A 12,142-nucleotide genomic window follows, 5' to 3' on the forward strand; every position below is an offset into this window, starting at 1 on the left:
AGAGCGAGACCCCATCTCAAAAACAAAACAAAACAAAATATATATATCTCTCTCTCTCTCAACAACAGCAAAACCAGTGTCTTCACCTTTGTTTAAGTGAAGTCTAGGTCACTTGTTGCTCTGTAAACCCGATTTTCATCCTTGGGCCTAATTTCTAGAAAATACACTGGGAAGTAGTTTTCAAATATGATTGAACAAAGGGCAGGGACAGCCCCTGAGCGACCCTTGCTCCCCACCTCCCACTGGCTCTCAGTCTTTGGGACAGTGTGAGTGGGAGTTGTGTCCAGTTGTGCACATGAACACCCAGAAACCTCTCATTAGGAGAAGCCGCTGCTGCACACCCTGGAGATGGGTTTTGACCCTGGGCTCCCATTAATGTTGTTATGGCTCCAGATGCCTCAGAAATAATTTCCAGAGTCAACACCATCTGCGGAAGTGCCGTGAGACAGTGCATGGGCTGGAGACAGAGACAGCCGGCGCTGAACATACCTGGGGCTGCCCGTGCAAACTGGGGCAAGCCCTTCAGCCTCCATGTGGCTGCTTTACTATGGAGAACAGAAATGACTAGAACCTGACTTGTGGGGTTATGGCGAGGGTGGCATGAGATGAGCTTTGTAACAATGTGTTTATGGGCAGCAAAACCCTGACTCATTGTCTGGGTTACTAATATCCAAGAGTTCATCATCAGCAATAATTATTGTCAATAGTCATAACTGCAAAAGTCTCTTTTAAAGCTAAAACGGACGCCGGGCACAGTGGCTGTAATCCCAACACTTTGCAAGGCCGAGGCGGGTGGATCACTTGAGGCCAGGAGTTCGAGACCGGCCTGGGTAACATGGCAAAACCCTGTCTCTACTAAAAATGCAAAAATTAGCCAGGTGTGGTGGCAGGTGCCTGTAATCCCAGCTACTCAGGAGGCTGAGGCAAGAGAATCACTTGAACCCAGGAGGCAGAGTTTGCAGTGAGCCGAGATTGTGCCACTGCACTCCAGCCTGGGTGACAGAGCGAGAGTCCATCTCAAAAACAACAACAACAACAAAAAACGCTGAAAAACAGAGCTGGGGAAAGGCATTAAGGGGAGGGCTTCTCATAACAAAAAGTATCACAAAAGACTCTGCAAACCCCACAATGTTGCACAAAGATCATCATAACCTTTCCAAAAAAAAAACCACTTCTGCTAGGACAGCTGCCAGCAACTGCCTGTCGAAACTTGGGCTGATGCCACCCTGTTATTGATCCTTAACAGCCAAGGAGAATTATCACAAAACAATTATGTAATCCTCCTCATTTTTCCTTTGTCAACTTTCATCTTCCTTTACCTCCCCAAATACAAACATAATTTACTATGACACCCGTATTCCCATTGCAATGCCCTATCCCCAAATAAATGTCATTTTCCTTTACAGAACCTCTCTCTGTTTGTTATTTAGGATGATACATTGCTCAAAATTTAACATAATTGTTAAAGTAATAGGAAATCACTTGGATATAAAAATCATCATTTGACTTTTGCAAATGTCTAAAATGGAAAACATCTAACTCTCCCCCGCCCAGGGAATTCAGAAGTGGTTCCCCCAGCTCACACCTGTAATCCCAGCACTTTGGGAGGCCAAAGCAGAAAGGCTGAATGAGGCCAGGAATTTGAGACCAGCCTAGGAATCATAGCAAGACCCCACCTCTAAGTAAAATATTAAAAAATTAGACCAGTGTGGTGGTGTGCACCTGTAATCCCAGCTACTCTGGAGGCTAAGGAGGGAGGATCACCGGAGCCCAGGAGTTGGGGGTTGCAGTGAGCTATGATTGCAGCACTGCACACCAGTCTAGGTGGCAGAGTGAGACCCTTACTCAATAATAATAATAATAATAATAATAATAATAATAATAAAAGAGTGGTTTCTGCGTGTCTGCATCTGTAGCTAAGTGTAAACACCCAGGCATGAGAATGCATGGGTCCTGGGATCTTTTGCTCCCACATGCTGAGCGCCTCGAGGATGGGAAACCACAACTCTGAGCACCCTCTTCATGAAAGCATGCGGAAAAGCCTCGGCTCCTGGCCAGGGTCTCCCAAGAGGACTGTCTCCTCTTCTCTCCTTTCAAACCAGCCCCCTTTAGGGAAATTTCAATAAGAAAATGTCTTCCCTTCATAAAAACACCTGGCTCGATTTTAACTTTATTTATTTATTTATTTTTGAGAAGGGGTCTTGCTCTGTTGCCCAGGCTGGAGTGCAGTGCTGTGATCTCTGCTCACCGCAACCTCTGCCTCCCGGGTTCAAGCAATTCTCTCTCCTCAGCCTCCCAAGTAGCTGGGATTACAGGTGCCCGCCACCGCACCCAGCTAATTTTTGTATTTCTGGTAGAGACGGGGTTTCGCCATGTTGGCCAGGCTGGTCTCGAACTCCTGGCCTCAAGCGATCCGCCCGCCTTGGCCTCCCAAAGTGCTGGGATTACAGGCATGAGCCACGTGCCCGGCCAGGTTTTTTTAAAAAAAACACACAGGTGACTATATTTTGAGTCTGACAACTTTCACAAATGTAATGAGTTAAAATTGAATAACTTCTCAGTGGCAATTAAGCCCTGTTGACTTAGTTTTGGTTGTTCTTGCCATAGACAGGATCCACAGAGGAGCCCCAGGGGCAGGTGCTCCCAATGGGCGCCCGGCACCGCTTCCGGCTGAGCCACGGGAGCGACATGGAGTCCTCAGACCTGGAGGAGTTCGTCTCGCAGGAGCCAGGTGCCACCCACCCGCTGAGGTCACCCTGCCCTGGCGATGAGCCACCTGCACAGGCCAGGCCCTTCTGTGCAAGGGACGCCACTCGTTTGTCATCCGTTACCTGTTTCCTGAGTGGCTGTGAGCTGAAAGAGAAAAATCTTATTAACAGATACGGATAACATTTATTGGGCATTTACTGTTTTATCTCATTTAATCCTAACAGTGACCGATGAAGTAGGAATCATTCTCCATTTAACAGACAGGTTCCCTAAGGCCATTAAGGAACTGGTCCGATTAAGTGACAGAACGCGGCCTTCGCCAAGATTCAGTGATGCCCAGCCCCATCCCCTGACGGCCATTTCTCACGGGCTCCTGGTCTCAGAGCGAGACGTGCCGTGACAGCACCCCCAGGCCTGAATCTCTCTGCTGGCTTTCAAAGGCTTTCCAGAACCCCTGTCTTCTTACATAGTCCCGGTATCCCAGTGTTGTGGACGTGGGAGGGCAGATCAGGCAGTTGCAAATTCCCTGTGGTACCGACCTGCAGCCGGTCCAAACCTTTCATTACTTGCAAATGACATGAAAACAGCACGTGTCTAAATTAGTAAAAAACAAGCTGGGCGCGGTGGCTCACGCCTGGAATCCCAGCCAAGGCTGGTGGATCACCTGAGGTCAGGAGTTCGAGACCAGTCTGGCCAACATGGTGAAACCCCCGTCTCTACTAAAAATACAAAAATTACCGGGCGTGGTGGCGGGTGCCTGTAATCCCCAGCTGCTCGGGAGGCTGAGGCAGGAGAATCGCTTGAACCCCGGAGGTGGAGGTTGCAGTGAGCTGAGATCGCGCCACTGCACTCCAGCCTGGGCAACAGAGCAAGACTCTGTCTGGGGAAAAAAAATATTGTATCCAATCCACTAGTTAAGTGACCACCTTTCTATTCACTCTTTATGTGTAAAGAAAGCCTCTCAAAAATAATTTCCTTCCTGCCTACCTTTAAAACGGGACGCTTTCTCTGGGATGCATTGAGTCAGGGAATAGAAGATGGGGTGAATGATGTTTCTGACCCACAGACCGTTTGGATGCTTTTGCTGTCACTTTCCCATCATGCTGCATGAGGCATGACAGCAGCTGTGCCATTGATGCCCCAGAATAGAATCACTGAGGCTTCTCTCCAGCAGCTCCTCAATGGTGTCGCTATCTCTCCCCCCAGTGATCCCCCCAGGGGTGCCCGATGCCCACCCCAGGGAAGGAGACTTGCCAGTGTTCCAGGACCAGATCCAGCAGCCCAGCACCGAGGAGGGGGCCGTGGCAGAGAGAGTGGAGTCCGAGGGGAGTGACGAGGAAGCAGAAGATGAAGGGTCCCAGCTGGTGGTTTTGGACCCAGACCACGTAAGGAAGCCTTCCCAGGTTTTGCTTTTGCCTACATGGATGGAGAATGACTCAGGCCCCTTTCTCTGCCTGCACTGTCTCCCACTCCTGACCCTAAATGCTGTACTTGTATCTCGCCTGTTCACTGCACCGTTTATCGGCACTGATTGACCTGCCTCTTCGTAGGGTACTCTCCTCTGAGGTTGGTACAGGTAAGGCCTGTGTTTCTCAACCCCGGCACCACTGCCCCGTGGGGCCGGGTCATTCTGTGCTGTGCCTTGCGTGGTGTTGAACAGCATCCCTGAGCACCCCCTGCTACATGCCAGGAGCACCACCCCCCGCCTTGGTTGTGATCATCAAAAATGTCTCCAGGCTGGACGTGGTAGCTCATGCCTGTAATCCCAGCACTTTGGGAGGCCAAGGTCTGTGGATCACCTGAGGTCAGGAGTTCGAGACCAGCCTGGCCAACATGGTGAAACCCCATCTCTACTAAAAATACAAAAAAAAAAAAAAAATTAGCTGGGCATGGTGGTGAGCACCTGTAATCCCTGTTACTCAGGAGGCTGAGGCAGGAGAATCGCTTAAACCCAAGAGGCGGAGGTTGCATGCAGACAGCCAAGATGGCACCAGTGCACTCCAGCCTGGGCAATAAGAGCGAAACTCTGTCTCAAAAAAAAAAAAGTCTCCAGTCATTGCCAAATGTTGGCGGTGTGGGGCCCATCTTGGCAGCCACTGCCTTGAGGGCACCAATTGGATCGCAGCTCCCTGCCCCACCCACTGGCAAGGGGAAAAAGCAGATGTTGATTTCATTTACCCATCAGGACAGCTGCAGAGCTCCAGGAACTGCCGGAAGGAGCTGGGGGCTGCACGGGGAGGTTCTCTCCCCAGACCACTGCTCCACCCCACCCTCTGGCCCCAGCTCACCGTCATTTTGCCAAAATATGCACACAGTTCTCTGCAAGTGCCTCAGATGAGACCATGAGGTGCCTTTAATTTGTGGCTTCCAGAGTAAGAATCCCAAGCAGAAGTAGGGAGCACTCCACACGGAAGTCGTCTCTGGCCCACCGGAGGGAGACCTGTGGCCACCTGGGCTGAGCCCTGGGTCGGGCAGGAGGGTAACCAGGAAGGTAACCACCTGTGGTTTTCCATTGTTCTAGCCCCTGATGGTAAGATTCCAGGCTGCCCTGAAGAACTACCTGAACCGACAGATCGAAAAGTTGAAGCTGGACCTCCAAGAGCTGGTGTGTATCCGTCCAGTCTCCCACCCTGGTCGGATGCCTGCGTCCTGGTGACCCTGTTTCTCTCTTTGGTCCAGGTTGTGGCTACCAAGCAGAGCCGAGCCCAGCGGCAGGAGCTGGGGGTGAATCTCTATGAGGTGCAGCAGCACCTGGTACACCTGCAGAAGCTGCTGGAGAAGAGTCACGACCGCCACGCAATGGCCTCGAGCGAGCGCAGGCAGAAGGAGGAGGAGCTGCAGGCCGCCCGCGCTCTCTACACCAAGACCTGCGCAGCTGCCAACGAGGAGCGTAAAAAGTGTAAGGCAACCCGGCGGCCCCACACGCCATCCGGTCCTGGAGGGTTTCCCAGGGGTGTCTCCATGTACCATGGCCAGGCATCTAGAAAAGTAAGATGTGTGTGCATCCTGGAGGGGTTCCCACCCTTTTTAGGAGGGGAAGGCACATAAATCAAATGTCTTTTTGTTGTTGTTTTTTGAGATGGAGTCTCACTCTGTCACCCAGGCTGGAGTGCAATGGCGTGATCTTGGCTCACTGCAACCTCCCCCTTCCGGGATCAAGCCAGTCTCCTGGCTGAGCCTCCCAAGTAGCTGGGATTACAGGCACCTGCCACCATGCCTGGCTATTTTTTGTATCTTTAGTAGAGACGGGGTTTCACCATGTTGGCCAGGCTGGTCTCGAACTCCTGACCTCAGGTGATTCACCTGCCTCAGCCTCCCAAAACGCAGGGATTACAGGCATGAGACACTGCACCCGGTCATAAATATGTTAAATGGCACCTGTCAGGGCAAAGCAGCAAATGCTGAAGCTGCTAACAGCCAGAGTGTAGAGATTCAAAACTGGGAGAGATGGGTGAGCTGCAGAGGTCCAAGGATAGATGAGACCAGGAGGCAAGAGCAGACCAGGGGTGATGGAGGGTTTCGATAGATGCGAATGTGAGGGTGAGGCACGACGGTCAGACCATGGCCCAGGGCCTGACCGCCGTAGGATGTGTGCGGCAGGTCAGTGGGTAGCTTTGAATCAGATGAGACAGTGGGGGCTACGGCACGTGCTATGCAACATTACCGATAAAGCAACGTCCTTGCACAGAGCTGGTCATGTAGGTGACCGGGGACAGTGGCTTCCTCTTGTGACTACGGAGTTTTTCAGTCTTTATGCTTTTTGATGTTTTCAACTTTCTCAATCAACTGTGTATTACTCTTATAATGGGGAAATGACCTACACAAACCTGGAGGAAAACAGAAACATGGCTATCCCAGCTGTTCTGGAAAGAAACATTTTAAACCCTGAGAAAAGTGGAAGAGGTTCTGGAAATTTCAGAGTTAGGGTAAGTGGGCACTTATCAAGCACCTCTCTTGGCTGGGCGCAGTGGCTCACGCCTGTAATCCCAGCACTTTGGGAGGCCGAGGCGGATGGATCACGAGGTCAGGAGATTGAGACCATCCTGGCTAACACAGTGAAACCCTGTCTCTACTAAAAATACAAAAAATTAGCCGGGCGTGGTGGCGAGTGCCTGTAGTCCCAGCTACTTGGGAAGCTGAGGCAGGAGAATGGCGTGAACCTGGGAGGTGGAGCTTGCAGTGAGCCGAGATTGCACCACCGCACTCCAGCCTGGGCGACAGAGCAAGACTCCATCTCAAAAAAAAAAAGAAAAAAGAACCTCTCTCCAGTTAGCATCAAATGAACAGAAAACAGTAAAAGTAAAGAAAGTGACATCCACGCTGAACTGAAAGAGCCACATCCTCCAGAAGTAACCAAATTTACACCCACCTGAAGGTAGGGACCTGCTCCCCACACCTGCAGTGAGGCTGGAGCCGTGGAGCTGGGGTGGAGCGCCCTCCGGCTCCCCTCTGCTAGGGCTCAAAGAGTGGGTGGGATTCCGAAAAGATCCAAACACTCTGGTGGACTCTGCTTCCTGGAGATTAGGAGAGGGCCGGAGCCGAGGCTCTTCAACCCAGCAAGGCCTGCGTCAAACAGCACCGTCTCTGCCTTCTCAGAACTGAAGAATTTGGGCAACGGTCCCGGCCCTGACCTGGGGGCAGCCACCACTGCACAGTCCCTTAGGTGAGACGTGCGTCCTGGCCCCTGGAGAAAGCCCACGGTCACCTGCCTCATCTGGGAGGGAGACTGTATTAGGGTTGTCTAGAGGGACAGAACTAACAGGATAGATATATAGAGAAAGAAGAGTTTATTCAGTATTGACACAGGATCACAAGGTCCCACAATAGGCCGTCTGCAGGCTGAGGAGCAAGGAGAGCCGGTCTGAGTTCCAAAAATGAAGAACCTGGAGTCCAGTGTTCAAGGGCAGGAAGCATCCAGCACAGGAGAAAGATGTAGGCTGGGAGGCTACACCAGTCTCTCTTTTCACATTTTTCTGCCTGCTTTACACTCTAGCCGCACTGTCAGCTGATGAGATGGTGCCCACCCAGATTGGGGGTGGGTCCGCCTTTTCCCAGGCCACTGACTCAAATGTTAATCTCCTTTGGCAACACCCTCACAGACACACCCAGGATCAATACTTTGTATCCTTCAATCCAATCAAGTTGACACAGGATCAATACTTTGTATCCTTCAATCCAATCAAGTTGACACTCAGTATTAACCATCACCGACACTAAACCTTCACACCAAAATGTGAGTTACCAACCGGAGATCCCCAGACCTGAGAGGAGACTGAGCCGGACAGACAGGCAAACCCAGCCCTGATTCTAAAAACAGAGCACGCGGAGGCACCAACTGGTAGTCTCATGAGATTTTAGAGGACATTGCATCCATAAAGAGAACAAAGTGTTAGGAAAAGGGGTACGTGAAATTTAAAAATATAATCATCATCCCAGAGTGTGCAGAGGCGCCAACTGGTAGTCTCATGAGATTTTAGAGGACATTGCATCCATAAAGAGAACAAAGTGTTAGGAAGAGGGGTACGTGAAATTTAAAAATATAATCATCCCCCCAAAAGGCACTAACTAGACAAATGAATGCAGTTGAAAACTGAATTTCTTAATTAAAAAGCCAGTTCGAGGAATCTTCCCCGGAAATAGAGCAAAACCCCAAATGATGGATATCTTGAGGAGGAGATAAAAGACATGGACAATAGATTAGGGAAATCAAATCAGTGTCCGTAAGGGAGATTTCAGGAGATGAGAGGCAATAGCCAATGTCCAGGAGAACAGATGCGTGAGTTCAGGAAAGACGAATCTGCAGATAGAAAGACTCGTGACGGGCCATGCAGCTGAAAGAGAAAATAAACCTCCGCAGACATAGCTGGTGGGATTTCCAAATACCACAGCAAAAGAAAAAAAGCTGCAGGCTTCCAGGCGGGAAAACCCAGATGGCCTCTTGAGGCCGGGCCTGGGCTACGCTTTCATCAAGGCCTCCATCAGCTGCGCCTTGGAGGAACCAGGGAGAGCTCAAAACCACCAGGACCTATCCCAGCCCAGATTTCAGATTGGTTTGTTCTGGGAAGGACCAGGCATTGTTTGTTTCTGGCTTTCTTTTTGACCCTTAAGCTTCCAGATGATGCTAACATGCGGCCAGGGCTGAGAATCACAGATCTTAAATATAAATAGCAGGATGTCAATGCATACAGAATTCAGAATTCTCTTTTTTGTGTTTTTTGTTTGTTTGTTTGTTTTTTGAGATGGAGTCTCTCTCTGTCGCCCAGGCTGGAGTGCAGTGGCGTGATCTCGGCTCACTGCAACCTCCACCTCCCGGGTTCAAGCGATTCTCCTGCTTCAGCCTCCCAAGTAGCTGGGACTACAGGGGCCCGCCACCATGCCTGGCTAATTTTTGTATTTTTGTAGATAACGGGGTTTCACCATGTTGGTCAGGCTGGTCTTGAACCCCTGACCTCGTGATCCGCCCACCTCGGCCTCCCAATGCATACAGAATTCTAAGGGAGAAGGATGGTTAGCATTTGACCTACATGTCAGTTAGACTCTGGAAATTAACAACAACGGGAAGTCCACGCATGAAGACTTCTGGCTGCAGCCAAATCTGCTCAGACAAAACCCATGACAGAGTTTATTTACATTTCCACAAACAAGCCTGAAAACAGACATTCTATTCGAGAAGCTAAAAAGAGGGAAATAAACTGAAAGAAGTAGAAAAAGAAACCAATAAAGATCAAAAGCAGAAGCTGATGAAATAAATAAAAAATGAATTGACTTGATAAATAAACTGCTTTTTTTTTAAATGACCAATAAACCTTACACACTGCTGGCTTATCTGGCAATAAAAAGGAGATCATGCAAGTAACAATGTTGGGAATGAGGACAACTTGGGGGAGGGTTTTTTTTGTTTTGTTTTTTGTTTTTAATTGCAAGAAAGCTATGCATTGTACTGGTTTCATCATGCAAGAAATTGAAAATGTCAAAAATCTGTTTTCCCTAAATGCACCAGTATTGGAAGATGTTATGGAAGGCTTCTAGTAACCTTTCAAGGAACAAACACTTCCTGTGTTATCAAAGCTCCAGGGCATGGAAGATTCCGGAAACTCCCCACAGGCTGGTCCTGCAATGCTTAGTGAAAGGCTGGCTGCAAACGCTGACAGCATACAAGCAGGAAACTGTAAAGCGGCCCCACATGTGAGGAGTGAAAATCCTGAACAAAACGTTAGCAAAAATAAGTAGGATTTACTTCCGGAATTCACACAGGAATAATTCACAATTAGGAAATCTACTAATTTTGTGCATTATATTTATAAATTAAAGAATGGAGGCTGGATGTGGTGGCTCACGCCTGTAATCCCAGCACTTTGGGAGGCCGAGGCGGGCAGATTACCTGAGGTCAGGAGTTCGAGACCAGCCTGGCCAACGTGGTGAAACCCTGTTTCTACTAAAAGTACAAAAAATTAGCCAGGTGTGGTGGCAGGCACCTGTAATCCCAGCTACTCAGGAGGTTGAGACAGGAGAATTGCTTGAGCCCGGGAGACAGAGGTTGCAGTGAGCCGAGATTGTGCCACTGCACCCCATCCTGGCCAACAGAGTGAGACACTGTCTCAAAAAAAATAAATAAATAAATCAAATAAAACAAAATACAAGGATTAAAAAAAAAAAAGGCTTCCTGGGTGGGTGCCAAATGGGTATTTAATAAAACTCATCATCCATCCCAAAGTAGGATAGAAAGAGAGTTCTAAGTATTTATCAGAAACTAACAAGAAAATGTTACCCAGTGGAAAGACTAGACTTAAAATCAGGAATGAGATGAGGAGGCCTGCTAGCATAGCAGTTACCCCAGACTGTTTTGGAGGCTCCAGCAACGCAAAGAAAACAAGAGAAAGAAATGAGATACAGATCTGGGAATGAAATACTGAAATTCTCAACCTCTACTAATGAAAAATAAAAGCCAATAGAAACAGTAAGAAATCAGTAAAGTAGCTGGATACCAGCTCTGTAGTTTTCTTCTACACCAGTAATATAGTTAGGAATTACAATTTTTAAAAAAGCTCATTCATAATAGCTATAACAACTTTAAAATAAGCCCAGGAAGAAATCCAACAAGGAATGATGAGCCTGTCTGAAAAAAAACAATAAATGTTATGAAAGGTCATAAAACAGATTTAAATAAATGGAGTGCCCACGTTACCAGCTGGGAAGACGCACGATATAAAAATGCCATTTCCCTCCAAATTAGCAATAAAACCATTGCAATTCCCGTTACCCTCCGTGGTGAGATGTTTTGGGTGAACTTAAATTTATTCAACATAATTATTTACTTATTTTGGAAAAGTAATGATTCAAAATGCAAGAGCTCTACAACTAAGAGGAAGTTTTCGTCTCTTTACCCCTTCCCCCACCCAGCCACCAGGGCCCTCCGCAGAGGCAACGTAGATTCATGTGGATTCTTTTTGTTTTTGTTTTCTTCGAAACAGCGAGACAGCATCTTGCTCTGTTTCCCAGGCTGGAATGCAATGGCAGAGTAGCCTCGAACTCCCAGCCTTAAGTGATCCTCACACCTCAGCTTCCCAAGTAGCTGGGACTATGCACACACCACCAGGCCTGGCTAATTTTCATATATATATATATATATATATATATATATATATATATATATATATATATTTTTTTTTTTTTGGTAGAAACAGAGTCTTACTGTGTTGCCCAGGCTGGTCTCGAATTCCTGGGCTCAAGTGATCCTCTTGCTTCGGCCTCCCAAAGTCCTGGGATTACAGGCATAAGCCACTGTGTTCAGCCCTTGTGGAGTCTTTTGGAGATTTTTTGCATATCTAAGCAAAGTCACAAGGGTGTGTGTGTATGTGTATCTCTCTCTCTCTCTTTAACTTAAATGGCTGCATATTATACCCACTGCTCGGTTCCTCGCTTTCTGTCCCTTAGCAACACGTGCTGCGGATATTCCACCTCAAAACAAAAAGCACCTCGGGCCAGGTGCGGAGGCTCACGCCTGTAATGTCGACACTTTGGGAGGCTGAGGCTGGCAGATCGTTTGAGCTCAGGAGTTCAAGACCAGCCTGGGCAATGCAGCAAAACCCCATCTCTACAAAAAATACAAAAATGAGAAATTGGCCAGGCATGGTGGCATGTGCCTGGAGTCCCAGCTACTTGGGGGGCTGAGGTGAACCCAGGAGGTTGAAGCTGCAGTGAGCTATGATTGTGCGACTGTGCTCCAGCCTGGGTGACAAAGTGACACCCTGTCTCAGAAAACAATAAGAACAACAACATTTTATTCTCAACAAATTGATTTTAAAGTTCATTTAGAAGACTAAATGCACAAAAATATCCAAGAAAATTTTGAAAAGGAAGGATCATGAAAGAAATATTTAAGAATAATAACAAGTCCTTAGCCAGGCCTGGTGGCTCACGCCTGTAATCCCAG

General features: G+C 48.3%; 1 protein-coding gene across 13 annotated transcripts in view; it reads left to right on the forward strand.

Annotated features, from left to right (window-relative positions):
• Window positions 1-12,142, forward strand: part of CCDC40 (coiled-coil domain 40 molecular ruler complex subunit) — a 67,344-nt gene that overhangs the window by 8,779 nt on the left and 46,423 nt on the right. For 7 of the 13 annotated variants that reach the window (XR_001711121.4, XM_009433450.5, XM_063799410.1 and 4 more), the window contains 4 exons: window positions 2,608-2,848; window positions 3,916-4,094; window positions 5,231-5,314; window positions 5,389-5,608. Coding sequence is in view for 12 of the 13 variants with exons in the window: in XM_009433450.5 (XP_009431725.3) it covers window positions 2,608-2,848; window positions 3,916-4,094; window positions 5,231-5,314; window positions 5,389-5,608 (724 nt within the window). In the remaining variant the exon portion in view is untranslated. The remainder of the gene's footprint in view (window positions 1-2,607; window positions 2,849-3,915; window positions 4,095-5,230; window positions 5,315-5,388; window positions 5,609-12,142) is intronic. The other 6 variants (XM_511721.8, XM_063799411.1, XM_024350724.3 and 3 more) reach the window with 2 other exon arrangements.

The sequence above is a fragment of the Pan troglodytes genome, chromosome 19 (genome assembly GCF_028858775.2).
Source record: "Pan troglodytes isolate AG18354 chromosome 19, NHGRI_mPanTro3-v2.0_pri, whole genome shotgun sequence".
Taxonomy (NCBI): Eukaryota; Metazoa; Chordata; class Mammalia; order Primates; family Hominidae; genus Pan; species Pan troglodytes.